The sequence below is a fragment of the Cucurbita maxima genome, unplaced genomic scaffold, assembly GCF_002738345.1.
Source record: "Cucurbita maxima cultivar Rimu unplaced genomic scaffold, Cmax_1.0 Cma_Scf00001, whole genome shotgun sequence".
Classification (NCBI taxonomy): Eukaryota; Viridiplantae; Streptophyta; class Magnoliopsida; order Cucurbitales; family Cucurbitaceae; genus Cucurbita; species Cucurbita maxima.
The window spans coordinates 4,664,214-4,680,531 of record NW_019272017.1 but is presented as its reverse complement, the minus strand read 5'-3'; the positions used below and the strand labels follow the sequence as shown (position 1 = coordinate 4,680,531).

The 16,318-nt window shown below is 37.2% G+C and overlaps 3 protein-coding genes across 14 annotated transcripts; 2 read left to right on the top strand and 1 right to left on the bottom strand.

Moving 5' to 3' along the window:
• Nucleotides 1-189: 189 nt before the first annotated feature.
• On the top strand, nucleotides 190-3,644 carry LOC111484875 (phosphoribosylamine--glycine ligase-like). Of its 3 annotated transcripts, XM_023131507.1 has the most exons (6): nucleotides 192-321; nucleotides 427-627; nucleotides 757-1,076; nucleotides 1,165-1,538; nucleotides 1,739-2,269; nucleotides 3,040-3,644. In XM_023131507.1, exons 3-6 carry the CDS (start codon nucleotides 791-793, stop codon nucleotides 3,451-3,453), a joined length of 1,605 nt encoding a protein of 534 aa, XP_022987275.1. In that variant the 5' UTR covers nucleotides 192-321; nucleotides 427-627; nucleotides 757-790; the 3' UTR covers nucleotides 3,454-3,644. The 3 variants fall into 3 exon arrangements, with proteins under 3 accessions (XP_022987291.1, XP_022987275.1, XP_022987283.1); XM_023131523.1 differs by lacking the exon at nucleotides 427-627 and having other exon boundaries at nucleotides 190-321; XM_023131515.1 differs by lacking the exon at nucleotides 192-321 and having other exon boundaries at nucleotides 356-627.
• A 1,207-nt stretch (nucleotides 3,645-4,851) lies between these two features.
• Nucleotides 4,852-9,762, top strand: LOC111482330. 10 transcript variants are annotated; one of them, XR_002718183.1, is made up of 8 exons: nucleotides 4,861-5,117; nucleotides 5,215-5,293; nucleotides 5,536-5,704; nucleotides 5,797-5,911; nucleotides 6,934-7,074; nucleotides 8,012-8,204; nucleotides 8,299-8,705; nucleotides 9,336-9,762. XR_002718183.1 is itself a non-coding variant. In XM_023128068.1 (4 exons), the coding sequence occupies exons 3-4, from the start codon at nucleotides 8,412-8,414 to the stop codon at nucleotides 9,477-9,479; spliced, it is 438 nt and encodes a 145-aa protein (XP_022983836.1). In that variant the 5' UTR covers nucleotides 6,934-7,074; nucleotides 8,012-8,204; nucleotides 8,299-8,411; the 3' UTR covers nucleotides 9,480-9,762. The 10 variants fall into 10 exon arrangements, 3 of the variants coding, with proteins under 3 accessions (XP_022983836.1, XP_022983852.1, XP_022983844.1); XR_002718186.1 differs by having other exon boundaries at nucleotides 4,863-5,117; nucleotides 5,616-5,704; XR_002718188.1 differs by lacking the exon at nucleotides 5,215-5,293 and having other exon boundaries at nucleotides 4,852-5,117; nucleotides 8,288-8,705.
• A 67-nt stretch (nucleotides 9,763-9,829) lies between these two features.
• LOC111482322 (MACPF domain-containing protein At4g24290) lies at nucleotides 9,830-14,585 on the bottom strand. The gene is made up of 8 exons (XM_023128055.1): nucleotides 14,432-14,585; nucleotides 13,707-14,008; nucleotides 12,942-13,180; nucleotides 12,320-12,521; nucleotides 12,175-12,240; nucleotides 11,843-12,029; nucleotides 11,562-11,728; nucleotides 9,830-10,773 (listed from the first exon to the last, which is right to left on the bottom strand). The coding sequence occupies exons 2-8, from the start codon at nucleotides 13,965-13,967 to the stop codon at nucleotides 10,087-10,089; spliced, it is 1,809 nt and encodes a 602-aa protein (XP_022983823.1). The 5' UTR covers nucleotides 13,968-14,008; nucleotides 14,432-14,585; the 3' UTR covers nucleotides 9,830-10,086.
• Nucleotides 14,586-16,318: the final 1,733 nt, after the last annotated feature.

The window sequence follows — 16,318 nt, the reverse complement described above, 5'->3', positions numbered from 1 at the left end:
TAATCAAGTGCACAGTCTCGGTAAAGTTAATATTACTTAAAAAGATATATAATTGGGGTTAGTTTAATTAGGTAAGTAATATATATTTTCCGCTAAAATGTTGAGTTTTTGAAGAAATGATATCAATATTGGAAGTAAAACCCTAGGGAAGACCTTCTAACATTGATATAGAAACTAAAAAGAGTTGATTCTTTGCTTCCCTCTCTTTGAAGGGAAGAGATTCCCACTTTTACTAAGAGTTCTGAAGATGCTCTGAACCACCTCTCTTCGCCTTCCCTCTTCTTTTTCCAAATAACTCTCCATTTTTTAGCTTCGAAAAAGGTAAGTTATGTTCTTCCTCTCTTTCTACGTTTCAACTTTGGGTTTGTAATTTCATTATAATAAGCAAACACGCACAAATTTTACTGCTCCCTTCGCCATCCATAGTTTTGTACTTGCACCAGAAACCATTGGACTAACCCATTGGATTGTGAAAACTATCGATTCAGCTGTTGGGTTTTCCCCATTGACCACTGAACCGCTCCAGAATACGATTTTCTCTATTTTAGTACTCTCTCTTTTGTACTTCACGCCTTTTCCGTTTGGTTTGACCTTTGAAAAGCTTTCTTCGGGGTCGTTTTCTTATTGGTATGTCGCCTTCTCTGAAGGGTCATTGAAATTTTCAATGAAATAGGGATATGAAAGATTGCCCATGATTCTTAGCTTTGGTTTGAATTCCATCGCCTAAATTTCTTGATTTATCTCTGCGGTTTTCAGGGTCGATTTTGAAAGAAGAAAGTTATAGTGAGTTATGTCTTGCACCACTTTTAACCTTGGAGGAGGATCCTTTAAGTTGTGTAGCATTGAGAGGGGCAGCCAGATTAAGAATCGCGTCCGATTCTTTAATGGGTTTGTGCCCAATGGCCGAAGCAATTTAGTCTGTAACTCTGCAAGTTCTTTCTCTGTTGGATCCCTCAGCTTTAATTCTCTTCCACCTAAGGATTCCCGCTTCCACAATCGCTCACGTTTCTCATATCATGTCATCAATTGCTCTATTGTAAGCTCAGAGGCGTCAACCTCTTCTAGTAAAGTCGATGGTAATTTGGGGGTTTTTAAAATATTGGTATTGTTTGGATGATTTAGATGGTTGAAACTTATTCTTTTTTGTTAAACTAATACTTGCAGATGAACGAGTTGTTGTATTGGTGATTGGTGGAGGAGGGAGAGAACATGCGCTATGCTATGCATTGCAGCGTTCTCCTTCCTGTGATGCTGTGTTTTGTGCGCCAGGCAATCCCGGGATTTCGAGCTCGGGCTATGCCACTTGTATTCCTGAGCTCGACGTCTTCGACAGCGATGCTGTCATTTCGTTCTGTCGGAAATGGAATGTAGGATTGGTTATTGTAGGTCCTGAGGCCCCTCTTGTTGCAGGGCTTGCAAATGATTTAGTGAAGGCTGGGATTGCTACTTTTGGCCCTTCAGCTGAGGCTGCTGCTTTGGAAGGTTCCAAAAATTTCATGAAGGATTTGTGTAATAAATATGGAATCCCCACTGCAAAGGTTTGTTTTTGTTGATCTTGGCTCTGTTCCTTGTACTTGTTTGCTTAGTTCCTAGCCGACTTCATGCTGCATATATGTCACTATGTTTGCTAGCAGTGGGCTTGGATTGAGATATTAAATAACTTTCCTTTATTTACCTATCACTTAATGTCTTTGTTTATATCTGACTATCGTCTGTCTCGTGGATTACTTGGTACCAGTATCAATCATTTACCGACCCTTCTGCAGCAAAGCAATATATTCAAGAACAAGGCGCTCCAATAGTCATCAAAGCCGATGGATTGGCTGCTGGCAAAGGAGTTATTGTTGCTATGACATTGGAGGAGGCGTATGAAGCAGTTGATGCAATGCTTGTGGAGGGTGCTTTTGGTTCTGCTGGTGGTCGTATTGTTGTTGAAGAATACCTGGAAGGAGAAGAGGCATCTTTTTTTGCTCTTGTAGATGGAGAGAATGCCATACCCCTAGAATCTGCTCAAGATCATAAAAGAGTTGGAGACGGTGACACCGGACCCAACACCGGTGGCATGGGTGCTTACTCTCCAGCTCCTATCGTGACGAGGGAACTTCAAAGTATAGTTATGGATTCTATAATTCTACCTACTGTAAAAGGAATGGCAAAAGAGGGTTGCAAATTTGTTGGGGTTTTGTTTGCTGGTCTGATGATTGAGAAGAAGTCTGGCTTGCCAAAGTTGATAGAGTACAACGTACGCTTTGGAGATCCCGAGTGCCAGGTTAGTTGATGCTCCCTAAAACTAATGTTTTGTGTTTAATTTAGCCATGTGCACCTTGCAGATACATATCGATATATTTTTAAGGAAACTCGAACTAAGGGATGGTAAATTCACGATGAAAAAGGCATTTCCAAATTGTTAATGGGGATGCATAGCTATATGAAGCGAACATGTTGTGTTTATGTGAGATCGCACATCGATTGGAGAGGGGAACAAAACACTCTTTAAAAGAGTGTAGAAACCTCTCCCTACCAGACGCGTTTTAAAATCGTAAGGCTGATGGCGATACGTAACAGACCAAAGAGGATAATATCTACTAACAGTGGGTTTGGGTTGTTATAGTTTCTTTCCTTCCATAATACCCAAAAGAAAGCTCGAGTGATATTCGTTCCTACAAAACTTTTGCATCCTTAAAGGGGTGCTCGGTTGGAATAATAGTGAGAAGGATCATCACACATAACTAGGGATTGCATCCTTAAATCCCTTAATTTCTATCTCCCGTAGTTCAAATTCAGGAACGGAGAAGTGCTTCCTTATGAACGGGTCCGGGGGCATTGTGGCATTGTGTTGCTTTGAGATGGTTGTATTTCATTAATTCTCAAGTAAAATGCTAGCTTTCACTGGTGAGGTATATATTATTTGGTTGTAAGCTTTCCATTGTATTACAATGGAAAACCAAAGCATGTTAGCATCATAGCTTCTCCTTTTCATTAATTTATATATTCTTGACATGCTTCTGATTGTTGACCTCTGGCCATGATGAAAAACAGGTGCTGATGGTTAGGTTCCAATCAGACCTTGCAAAAGTTCTTCTTGCTGCATGTAGAGGAGAGCTAAGTGGGGTTTCACTGGATTGGTCCCCGGGGTCTGCGATGGTGGTGGTAATGGCGAGCAAGGGCTATCCCGGGGCATACGAGAAGGGAACTGTGATTCGAAACCTCGAAGAAGCAGAGCTTGTTGCTCCATCTGTTAAGGTATTTCATGCTGGCACTTCTTTGGACCTTGAAAACAATTTCATTGCTGTCGGTGGGCGTGTTCTTGGGATTACTGCAAAGGGCAAAGACATTGAAGAGGCACGGGACAGAGCATACCGAGCAGTCGAGGAAATCAGTTGGTCGGGCGGGTTCTACAGGAGGGATATAGGGTGGAGAGCTCTAGAAAAACAAGTTTCTTTGAAGGAATAATGCAGAGATTTGAAATTTTTGGCATTTGGTTAAGAGTATAGGATCATATACTAGTTCTCACATCCTCATGAATAAATTCACAGGCCCTATACTATCTATTTGTTACTGATATCTCCTGTTCTTGAGGGAAAATTTGGGTTTTATGTAAGGGGTGGATGTTTTTCTAGTTTGGATCATTGTCTTTTCCCTAATGGTCACTAAGCTATCCCTAACAATCGTTGCTAATCGTTGCTAATGTTACATGGAACTCTCGCCTTTTTAAAAAATACTCAAGAAGTGACTTTATTGTCGGAGTAAGAAAATATAAATTCATACAACTATGGTTTTATGTTTTGTGGAAATTAAAATCATGTCAGGTAGGTTTGAATGCGTAGTACTTCTCTACACATGACTCACGTACATGCATGTGGATTCGCTAGACAAATACCTCATCCTCAGACTTGTATATATGATATGCACTCTCACGCAATTAAACTACGAGAAGAAATACATCTTGAAATCATTAAAATAGGTACATGTTCGTACAATGTACTCCCAACATACATGAGGAATAACTTTACATATGCTTCATTTTTCTCGAACCAATTACATTATTTTTTTCATAAAAAACGTGGATCGATCAAAATTTAATTGAAAAAAAAAAAAAAAAAAAAAAAAANTCGATCAAAATTTAATTAAAAAAAAAAAAAAAAAAAAAAAAACTCATGTGGGTGGTGCACTTTTGTAAATAAAGAGGTGTAAAAAACCAATGGAACTTCTTCACATGACTTATATTCCTTACTCTCATAATGGACAATGATTTCACTTAGAAATTATTTCATTTATGTTTTTTATGGCAATTAAAAACTTAAATAAATAAATAATATTTAATCCACCATTATATTTGCACAATAAACACTGCAATTAATAATTGGTGTCAAAGCAATCATGAACTAGGTTATTATTATTAACAAATAATTTCAATATTATCATTCCCCAATATCTATAATAAAGTGTATATATATATATATACAATTTAATAAATTATGAATTATATTTATTGTTTTAATTCCCTTTTTAAAAAAAATTTAAATAAAGTCTAAGAAAAGCTTGCCCTTGAAGCAATATCATAAACTTAAGTGCTTTTTTATTTTAAAAAGGATAATATTTCATGTTTGTCCTTGATGTTTCAAAATATTAGTTTTAGTCCTAAAATTTTAAAATATTTATTTTTGTTTTGGAACATTCAAAAAATAATTATTTTTAATTTAACAAACTAATAGAAAAAAGTATACATTTTTAACTGAAATTGCAAAGTTTGAAAAGGGGAGGGACTAAAATGCAATTTAAAGGAAATGATAAAATTGATGCGTTATTTCCCTTTCTTTCACCGCAAGTACAGAAGAAAAAACTAACACATTCCTTTCTTCCCTGAATTATTTTCTCTTTATTTGAGCCTACGCGTAGCTCAAGGAAGAAACAATAATCAAAAAGTGAAAACCCCACAATCATTTTCACTCAGAATTCCTTTGTAACCTTCCTGTTCTTCAGCCATAGCTATCATTTAGCCGAGAGAGAGAAGCACGTGCCATTGAAGTGGAGGGTCCGCTGCTAAAGGATGGGGGAAAAGGAAATTGAAGCCAAGAATGTAATGAAGAGGTCGAAGAAATCGCAACTTTAGTAATGTAACTTTCAACCTTTTGCCGCCCAGTAGCTGTTTTTTTCTGTTGATTTGTTTATTACAATTGCATTTATGTTTTTGGTTTGGTTTCGAACATCGAGGAATTCTTTTGCTTGATTGTTGGGAAAGTAAAAGGATGCTTGAGAGTGGGGACTTGGATTGGAAAGAAAAGAGAAAAGGGTAGATAGATATATGCTTCAATCTATTTTTCAACCTCTTTTTTAGTGTGCTTTCTTTTCATGGGTCCATTTGCTTTTAAAAAATGTCTTACATGGAAATGGGAACTTGGGTTTTCTTTTCTGCTGCGCCCTTTTACATGAAATGAAATGGATTGTCTGTTTAGTGAGAGGGATTAATGAACCACATGATCTAAAACTTCATCAAATTTCGTTTCTATGAACCATTGTTTTGATTTGGTTTAGCTTTTGAAGATTGGGAGATGAGAGCTATAAAAGATTTCAGAATTTGGGCATTTTTTGTTCTATTTGTGTGACTTTTGTAGCATCTTTAGACACTTTATGTGCTTGAATCTCGATGAACTAATAGACGGAGGCTTCTCTAACAATGGGGGGTCATTTGCTGAAACTGATGGTGGTGGTCCTAAACTTATATGCTTTTCATTGTTATTATCAAACATGGTGATTGTTCTGTTGACAAACATGTCTTCAATCGATGTATTTTAGGCAGAAGAGCTGCAAATGTGTTGTAATGATTGAAGCTTTCTTTTTCAACAACACTTTGATTCCTTTGGTAAGGAGAGAAGCCTTTGCTTCATAATTCTGGTTCCTTCTATATCAGGTAGGTTCTAATGGATTAATATCACAAATTTTGTATTAGAGAAATGAATATAAAACTGCTTGTAACATCAATGGTGCAAGGTAAAGAGTTGTAATGTTTGGACAAAGGGCAAAATGAAGAAGGAGAGGGACAGAGTTCATCTTAGGTTAAGAGAGTTATATAGAAACAATTCTCTAATATTCTAGCTGCAAGCCCTAACTAAATACTTAATGACTTAGATCCCATATTGGTTGGAATGGAAAACGAAACATTCTTTATAAGGGTGTGGAAATCTCTTTCTAGCAGACGTGTTTTAAAAACTTCGAGAGGAAGCCCGAAAGGGAAAGCCCAAAGAGGACAATATCTGTTAGTGGTGGGTTTGGGTTGTTATAAATGGTATCAGAGTCAGACACTGGTCGATGTGCCAGCGAGGAGGCTAAACCCTGAAGGGTGTGGACACGAGGCGGTGTGCCAACAAGGACGTTGGGAATCAAAGGGGGGTGATTGGTGGGTTTCGTTACCAACGAGGATGCTGGGCCTCGAAGGGGGGTGGATTGTGAGATCCCACGTCGGTCGGGGAGGAGAATGAAACATTATTTATAAGGGTGTGGAAACCTCTCCCTAGCAGACACGTTTTAAAAACCTTGAGAGGAAGCCCGAAAAGAAAAACCCAAAGAGAACAATATCTGTTAACAGCTTAAGTAATGAATCTAAAGGTAAAATTATTGAAAGTAACCTTAAAGCACGCCTTGGATGAGACGTTTGGAGATACCCTCCAACATCTTTAAGGACTCGAAAAACTCGATAACTTAAAACTCTTACCTTACGGCCCTTGTTGTCTTCTAAAGCTAGCTTTGGTAGGCAAAACCTCTCTAAAGATTAGTGGGAAGTGGGCATATGCATAGTAGGAGTGGAACCCAAAACACACGATTGTTAAAAGTAAAGTAAAAAAATAAAATAATAACAATAAAAAGAAGAAATTCATGGTGGTACAGCAAATGGCTTTAGTGTTTCTGATAAAAGTTATGGGTTCCTCTCAACAGGTTATTTGAAGAGGAGAGATGTATGAGGAATAATTGTGGTATATATCACATTCTTTCCTTCCTTTGCTCTTTTTTGCCACCAACCACTTTTCTTTCTTCTCTTGAATCATATGGATGTGCTTGGTTCAGCATAGCTGTAAGGTGAGCAAAACATTATTCTCTTCTGCTTCTCTTTATCATGTCGTTTTTTTCTTTAGATTCTTTCTCCAGAGGAATAATTTGTTCTTCTTCTTGATACAAAATAGCTACACAAATAAGACATGCCTTCACTTTGAGCTACCTTTTGTTTTGCTTAAATTAATATCAATATCATGACTGCTTTTTGTATTCCTTTTCCTTTCATCTGCTTTCATGGTGTTTTTATATGAGATTTTGTGAGATATCCCTACCCTCCCAATGATGACATCTAGAGGAACATATTGAATATCAACTGGGTTACTGTTTTGATGATTTGAAAATGCATGTTTGAGCTAAAAAGTCCGTAAAAAACTTGAGATGCTATTTAAAACACCCACCGCTAGTAGATATTGTCCTCTTTGGCCTTTCCCTTCTGAGCTTTCCCTCGAGGTTTTAAAACGCGCCTATTAGGGAGAGGTTTTTACACCCTTATAAAGAATGTTTCGTTTGACCCCAACCGATGTAGGATCTCACATATTTTATGATCGTTAGATAATATCTCCCTTCAGCTTACTTACTGTATAACTCTCATTTCCATTACAAGCACCTTTAATTACCTCATTCATTGTGAGACTGGTATAGATTTAATTCTTCATCTAAATGAAATTTGGTTCCTTTAAAAAGTGGAAACTTTTTTAAAATTACCAATAAGCCATTCTTGTTTTAGCTCCCCAGACAAGGAGGGCCAACCTTTTTCTTTCTTTAAGTTCGTTGCTTCAGACAAAGTATAGTATTCACTAAGCTAGGCATCCTCATTTATATGGAAAAGGTGTAGCAATCAAATTATCATTAACCCTTTTGCCATTTATTTTATTTTTCTAAAGTGGAAAGTGTGAGCTGGGTTGGCTACTTTATTAAATATTGCTTTGAGAAAAATAGATGTCTTGTTTTTTGATGACAGGTTAACCATGGAATTGGAAGTTTTGGATGCAAACTATCCTTCATAGCCTAAACCAATACTTTAGAAGCTCTTAAGAAACTGATTAGTTTATAGCCAGATGGCTCGCTGCATTTTCGATATCGCGACATCAAAATAATCGACCGCCATCACAGAGGAGGATCTTGGACATCTTCTTCATTTTCTCTTGGCTTCTGTAAGTGCTAGAATTTTGTTTATTATTCTCTTCTTGTGCCTCTGCCTTGGAAATGGGATTCTAATAAGAATGCTGAGACTCAGTTTCTTTTCAGGGATATGGATCATCAGCTATACATTCTTATGTAGAAGCCATTTTTATCAGCTTCGTTTTTGCTCCAAGCTTTTAGTTGAGGAAGAGATAAGCCACCATCTCAAAGTTAAAGGTATGAGTGAGATTGGTTCTGAAAGATCAAAGTCATGGAACATATACACAACTCCAGACCAGAGCCCATCATCTCAAACAGGCATTGGTCAAGAAGCTCCTTGGAAGAACTTTGGATCCTCCATGAATGCCATTTCCTTTGGCTTTGTTGCTACTGCAATCTTGATATCCATGTTCCTTATCATGGCCATCTTTGAGCATTTGTTTAGACCAACTTCTTCTTTCTCGTCCTCTGGTGAAGTGACCAACAACTTTGCACAATCAGGTCCGGTCGAGAAATTCGCTAGTCCAAATACGGTACGTTTCGACTCGGGTTGTTTACCTTTACAGTTTGTGTTTCTTGGCTTGTGGGGCTTAGATTACCAACCTTTGATATTATTTAACTCGTTACTGCTTTCCCTTTCCCATAAACAAGTGTTTCAGTGGCTTAGGTTTTAAACTACATCATATCCTATATCAAGTCCCCTTCCCCTTGAACAGATTTGTTTAGAGACCTGTAGGTGAAAACAACTTAAAGCATACTCTTCTTTCTTAATTCTAAAGCTAGTATAATTATGTGTACCACTTTTTAGAATATGAGATATATGTTCCTAGTCCTCCACTCGTAGTAGATAAAGTCACCTTGAGACGTTTCTCTAATGAAAATGGGCATTTGGAAAAACAATCATAATTAACTCTTCTAAAATTTCATTAACTCTTCATAGAACTCTTCGTACGTGCGTTGAAAAACACTCATAATATCCTAACTAGGTTTGTTTCTGCTATTTTTTCTTGTCATCTTCAAGAACATTATCTTTTATCAGAACAGTGACAAGACACAGAACATCAACACAAACCAGTACCAATCATAACACAATACATGCTTTTCTTTCAAGGACAAGACACTGCATTGGACATGGGAGATGATATGTTTTTGTTCTGTGGCAGGTGCCAACATCATATGCAGCTGATTTCTCAGTGTTGATGCCAGGTCAGCATATCCCCACCTTCATTGCCCAGCCAGCCCCTCTGCCATGCCAAAGAGAGGGGACTTATTGGCCATCTCACGACCATAATTTTTCAGGCCCTTGAAACAAAGATGGTATTTCTTGCCTCTATTGGAAGCAGCTGCTGCATTTAGGAAAACTGTCAGCTTTGCTTCTTCTCAGAATAATAATTCTTGTGCTCCTTCACCCACTGGGAGATTTGCTCAAATGCTTATGTTCTTTTTCAGTTTCTGATCTGTAAATTGATTATAAAAGAATGGCACAAGTTCTTACACGATTTCAAGGTGCAAGTAGATATCACTTCACTTCCTCACTGCACTGAGAAGGTGCTTTAAAATTCAACATTTTGAAAGGAAAGTGTTTCTGTATAAGCTCTCATATATGGCTACAAACACAAGGAACATTTAAAATCTCTACTTATCCACAGAAGACCTGAAAATGTTATGTACAAATCTTCATTGCTTCAAAATCGTATTACGTACACGAAAAGTAAATTACATTGCCAACATAGATGACTCCCCTTTTGAATTGTAATTGACTACACAGCAGAATCATCCAACATTATCTTCCCACATTGCTTCACCCCTTGTAGAGTTCTGGATTCATGGATTGTTCTGTCTAGTTATGCTTCGTTTCAAAATGTGCTGATTCTCGATGATCTTGGTAGTCTTCAAACAAACGAACAAAACGAGCTAATTGTCGTTGATTTCTTCTTCATCGGATAACATGACAGTTAGTAAAGAAAACTTAACCCGAAGGGAGATCTTCCCCTTCTCCACCATGAGTCTTGCCCCAGAGACAACCCAATACCCAGGAGTTTCTTGGGGCCCTCTCTTCATTTCAGTGGTATCGACGAATTTCAGGAGCTTAGGGGCTTGTACAGGCACTGGTGGACCCCCAGGATATACAGCAGAGTTTATATTCACATCAGCTGGTTTTGGAGGCGGTTTCTGAACTGCTGAGAAATGATGACTGATAAGTGTTGATATAAGTCCAGACTTGGCGGCCAGTCCAGGTGAACCTTCCCACTCTGCCTGCTTTACAACTGTAGCTCCCAAAACTGAACAGAAGAAGAGTCGCAGAAACAGAACATTTCTCATCCCATGATTCACAACCTGTAACTGTGCCCCAGTAACTATTGAAAGATCCTCGTCCGCTTCGACAGGAGCAGTGCAAACATGAGAAAAGTACTTGGACTGAACTTTTTCAAGATATCTGCGATCGTAAGACTCCTGACCGGAGTTATTATTTGGATCCTCCGTAAGTTGAAAACTTTTGGGTAAAGAGGAGAGGTGCTGCAAGTGGATGGACAAACAGTTGCTTCTTTTACCTTCCAAATAAAGCCGGAGACCTGTAACTGGCCTCCTACCCACATCAACCTGTGATGGAAGACATAAGTGAATCATAGGTCTTTCAATTTTCTGTTTCCTATACCTATAAAGACACTTGGCCAACAACATTGGTTCTTCATGTTAATATTAGATCTCAAAAAAATTTGCAATTCCACTACGAGAATTCAATCTATTTGTTCTATTTTTCTGAAGTCTTCCCCAGACAAAGAGAAGAATTCTGAAATCAAGGCAGTATTACGAAGTCCAAGGAACCAGCACTATGATATACCAAACGCTTGAGAGGCCACTGCTATAGAAGTAGGAGTCTTCTACCACATTGTAGTCAGAATTTCCCACTAATTCCCATGATCCACAAGCATTCTTACACCAGAAAACACTAAGTTCGTTACAAAAATTCAAACAAAATGGTGATAGATTTCGTTTATCTCAGTGCCACGAAGTTTGATAGAAGACAGTAGAATGATTTCACTTATCTTATCCAACTATGAACTAAATAATTTTGGATGATAACTAGAGCAAAAGTTCTTCTGGAGGCATTCACGTAAGAAACTATCTAGAAAACAAAAATATAACTTTGTGGAAAAAGGTATAAGCCTACAGATTATTCATGATATCATGTCTGGTTCAGAGAATATTCATACAAATTGGCTGGTTTAGAGATGCCATGATATCATGTCCAACCCTTGGGTTAACTATGTGAACATTTCAAGGTCAAACTTTTCTAAGTTATGAATTATAGAAGATATAAGCCTACAGATCATTCATAATTTAATGCAATAGGCATAAAACAAAAGGTTGGAGAAAAGAAACCATACTGGAGTAGTATTCACATAAAGCTTTGATCCCATAAGGCTAAACTGGAGAGATGCCAAGTTGCGTTGTTTCCGCTGAGGACCAAGTGGAAGCTCACTGAATATTGGCGCCCACTGCCTTGGGAGCTGAAACTCCAAAAATTGATGAAGCTCTTCAATTGGTGGTTTGTCTGCAATAATGAAAAGGATGTAAGAAAAATTCAAGAGAATGTGAACATTTTGAGATCCGCAGCATATCCACAGCTCTTCATTTAGAGTTTGCTAGCAGGATGTACATTACTCACATCGCAAATAAAGATTTATTGCATGGCTTAAGAATCCACTTCCTGGAACTCCATTCAATAAAGAAGTAATTGGGATAAAGGACACTGAGATCACGTCCGGCTCCAACTGAACTGTCTGCAACCACTCATGATGAGGGAGGTTAATCCTGTCACTTCCACCTCTTCTCTTGTAAATGGTTAAAATGTCCTGGCAAGCAAATTGATGTACTAGAAAATATGTCAAAATAATCCAAAGTTTCTCATCACTTTCAACAATATAATGATTGATATAAGAGCAAGCATGGTAGTGATATTCAACAACTCTCTCAACAAAATAACTCAATAAATATTACCTCCTTCAGTGCAGAAATTGCAGAGCTAGCATCGGAAAACTGCAAATGCTGCTCCCTACTTTCAAACTGAAACAAAATATGATTAGATTTAGGTGAAACCTTTCTATATGAATGAGAAAAATATTGTGCTTCAAATATCATAAACCTTGTTATCGTTGTAAATCCATTCAGAACCCATTCCGTATTGTCCCATGGTCTCCGTAAACCTTTTATCTGCCATGTCCTTCAATCTCTTCTGCACTTCAGAAGGTTCAAGAGTAGATGAATGCTGCTGCTTCATATATATTACATCCTTTCCTCCCATCTTAAAGCCAACAATAATGTGGGTGCCAAAGGTTTCAATAAACCTAAATTAAGTAGGTAATGTGATTAATTCTCTTGAAAAGGGTGAAGAACACAATTCAACCTTTTTAACATCAATGTTCATAGCCAAAGTTGATATTGAAATTTACTGTGGCTAAAATATAAGCAAATAACTAGGCATTCATTTTCTTTTTTCTCCTGTTTCTTTTATAACACATCCAAAGAGAGACATTAAAGCAACTTAAGTCTCTTTCATTTTTACACAATTAACAACTCTCTCGTTCCTCTCAAATCAAGTGGTCCAGTTAATTATTATATTGAACACTCAACTTAAGGACATCACCATTGTTCTCTGCTAATCTTGTAGAACTAAAACAAAGTATAGGAGTGTGAACTAGAAGGAATATGACACGAAATTTCACACAAGAAAAATATGGTTCCATATCTTGTAAAAAAGAACACACCTCGCAAGTGCAGCAGGGTCCCAAGATGATGGCACAGCTTTTCTTACGTGATCGCGGAGTACCATCTGTGATTTTTCCAAAGCAACTGTATACAGGGTAATGAAGACCCCATCAAAAGCTAGGTTCTTCGTATTGGCTGCATCTTTCTGCCAACATCCTGAAAACTCAAACATGGTGTTGAAGTGACCTGAAGGAATTTTACCAGTCAGAGTCATCTCCTGATTGAACTGCTCTGACATCTGCATTTTAAATTTTGAATGCTAGATGGTTAGTACACATTGAGAAAGCACAAAACCATAGAACAGTATGGTTTCGCACCATTGCATTGAGACAACATGAAAAATTGGTATTTTCTTTTTCATAATTTTTTTTCCTCTCAACAAACAGATAAGGGAGGTGGTTCTCACAGCACCTAAAGCAGAAATAAAATAGCTGGGAGCCTTTAGTCTTTACAAGAGAATTCTAATTGTCGTGATCAGATCGGAGCATGCACTTTCTAACATAAAGCAAACCATTAAGTTAAATCCAATTAACGACACTGGCTTCTCAATGGACGCAATTTTGAGCGTATGAAGAGTCATACAAAATTCATCCGCTCTCACCCAAAAATTTATCTCCATTTCAACAGAGATTTAGGCCAAACTGATTTTACCAAAAATAGGTTAGTCATGCACTACTCTACAGCATAATCATACTAAATCTTTTCAGAAGGAAATTATGGTACCAGATCCATAGCAATCCAAGCATTAAAATTAAGAGAAATACCTGTTGGAAAGAGAGAACATCAGACCTGAACCTGGTTCGCTCCCCTTTGTCACACTTAATCGACTTGGGCACATTTGAGATCGAAATCCCACCAGGAAGAACAATCTCATGACCTACACCTTCATCAATTTCTATCAACCGAGAACCATGAAAATTCCCTTTACAGTACTTGAGCCTTAGATCTGTCGTTATGTCGTATCCACGACCAATAGACCCAATGGCTACCTCAGCTGCCTTGGAAGGATGAACTTTAAGCGCCATAACTCAAATACACATCACTCTTGACCTCGACCAGATGAACACTATACAGTAGCGGCAAATACAAACTATATAAACAGTATACTAAGCGGAAACAAGAAGAAAAGTTAAAATTAAATTAAGACCCAACATACGAGGCGAACATAATACAAATCCAGCTCAGACAACTAAGCTAAATCCAATCTCCACAAACACTTCAGCCAATCAAAAGCCAATCAAATCCCAAGTTATATTAGCACAAAAAACTGACCCAAGCACAATCTATACAGTTCAGGCAATCATCACCGAACCCAAAATCCAGTGGGGTAGCAGCAATCATACTCTAAAGCTAAATGAGAACCCCAAAAATGCAAATTAAGAGCTCAAATCCAGAAGTATATAATAACAAAATACAATGGAAATGTCGAAGAAACCAAATGAGTCAAACAGAAAACAACAAAAACAACGGACAAAGTCCCAATGCTTACACTGAAAAATCCGGAATTGAAGATTGAAGTTGCAGAGCGAGTTTAGAGAGACGAAAGAAAACCCTAAGGGCAAGATGGAAATTGAGAGGGAGAAGTAAAGTGCAAGCCCTAGAAGCAGCCAAGGAAATATCAAACAAACATGGCGTTCTTTTCTTTCTTTTTTCAGAAGGAAAAAAAACAAAAATGGAAAAAATAAAACTAAATTCTTCTTTGGAGGGTTTGACCAAAGTGGACACGTGAGAGAAGCTTGTACACAGTCAAACTGTCCGGTTCTTTTTTTTTCCAAATTGGGTATTGCTAACTTAACTGCCTGTGACGCCTTAAAAAACTCACCCCTCATCTTTTATTTTTGTTAAATATATATATATATATTTTATGAGATTCAAACATTTGAGAATTAGAATAAATATGTAATGTTTTAATTTTCACTTCAAAAATCTTATTATTTTATATTTACGTGGTTTTATTTTTCTTGAATTATTATCATTTCGTGTGTTTTACACTTTTTTTGTATTAATTACGTAAGTGCTCCATTATCTTATTTCTCAATAAAATATATATATATATATTGAATTATTCTACACCTTTTCAAAATTATTTTCCTGGTATTCCTCGGTCTCTCCGCGTGTACGCAAAGGGATAAAATTCAACAATTTATCTTTTTCAATAAATCAATTTCACCTTTTTTTCTCTTTTTTTTTTTACTAATTAATTTATTTTTCAATTACTTTAGACCATTATTATTTGTTATATACATATAAGAATCATATCATGTCTGTAATGTTTGATGGGTTTATTTTATGCATTAATGCAACCATACAATATAATATTATACGAATAATTAAAAAATAAAAAATTGGAGCACAAAGTTTGGCACAATATTAGGAGCAGAGAAATTGGAAACCACACATGCTGTCACATGTCTTTCACATACCCCATTTTCATCTCCAAATAAAACCAAATTTTCATATTTAAACGACTTGTCCTTTTGCCATCATGCCAAACTTTCAAATTTTTTTGGGATTCCTTTCATATTTAGATTTGAAATTTCCCATATCTTCCATTTTAATCAATCCCTCAGTATTTATTGGGACGGAATTTATGTCTATGTTTATCCTTGTCCAACTGTCGTACATGTCCAAAAGCCAAAGTAATTTGGGAGTTCTATCAATCTGTTGTTTATCGATAAACAAAACTCTCTTTTATCATCTCGTACCAGATGCAATAAAAAATGAGTTTTTTTTCTTATTTTTTGTGAATGACAGGAGTGCTCGGAGTCGAACATGCAAAGAAAACCAAGAATAATATCATGAAATGAAAGTATATTGATCTAAGAGTTGACATCATTTTGGTTAAAAAGCATTATTTTGTAATTAATTACTTTTGCGGTGTTAAGTAAACCATTTTTTTTATTAGTAATGGTATGATATCTAAATTCAACGAAAAATTTACAGGAACAGTTCATTTGAATCTCTCTGATAATATTTTGTCGCATCCTTCGATTCAATTACCGCCATCAATCTTTATAAACCTCCAACCAGTTCTCACCATTTTCTGCCGTAGTCCTCCCCCAATCCCCAAACTCAAGAGACGACAAAAATGGCCGATACCTACTCCAAGATCGAAGCCGCCTGCAAATTGAAATCAAGATCTGTAGATTACTCCGATCTTTCATCGCTCCCTCACTCTCTTAGATTCACCGCTGCCGTCTCCAATCCGAACTCTCGCGATTTCGATCAAAACAGGACGAATCGGTCGCGGGAGCCGCCGCATGGTTGCTTGCCAGAGGAGGAAGAAGACGAATACCGCAGCGCTGCAACCGCTACTGCCTCTACACTGAGACGGAACTGCTCTGTTTCTGCATCGGCCTCCGGATTCCACTCGGCA

Coding starts and splice junctions, on each gene's coding strand:
- LOC111484875 (XM_023131523.1), top strand. CDS start 791: ATGTCTTGCACCACTTTTAACCTTGGAGGAGGATCCTTTAAGTTGTGT. Junction 1,077..1,164: donor CTCTTCTAGTAAAGTCGATG/GTAATTTGGGGG, acceptor TAATACTTGCAG/ATGAACGAGTTGTTGTATTG. Junction 1,539..1,738: donor ATGGAATCCCCACTGCAAAG/GTTTGTTTTTGT, acceptor ACTTGGTACCAG/TATCAATCATTTACCGACCC.
- LOC111482322 (XM_023128055.1), bottom strand. CDS start 13,967: ATGGCGCTTAAAGTTCATCCTTCCAAGGCAGCTGAGGTAGCCATTGGG. Junction 12,241..12,319: donor GGATTTACAACGATAACAAG/GTTTATGATATT, acceptor ATTTTGTTTCAG/TTTGAAAGTAGGGAGCAGCA. Junction 11,729..11,842: donor AATAAATCTTTATTTGCGAT/GTGAGTAATGTA, acceptor TCATTATTGCAG/ACAAACCACCAATTGAAGAG.
- LOC111482330 (XM_023128068.1), top strand. CDS start 8,412: ATGAGTGAGATTGGTTCTGAAAGATCAAAGTCATGGAACATATACACA. Junction 8,706..9,335: donor AATTCGCTAGTCCAAATACG/GTACGTTTCGAC, acceptor GTTCTGTGGCAG/GTGCCAACATCATATGCAGC.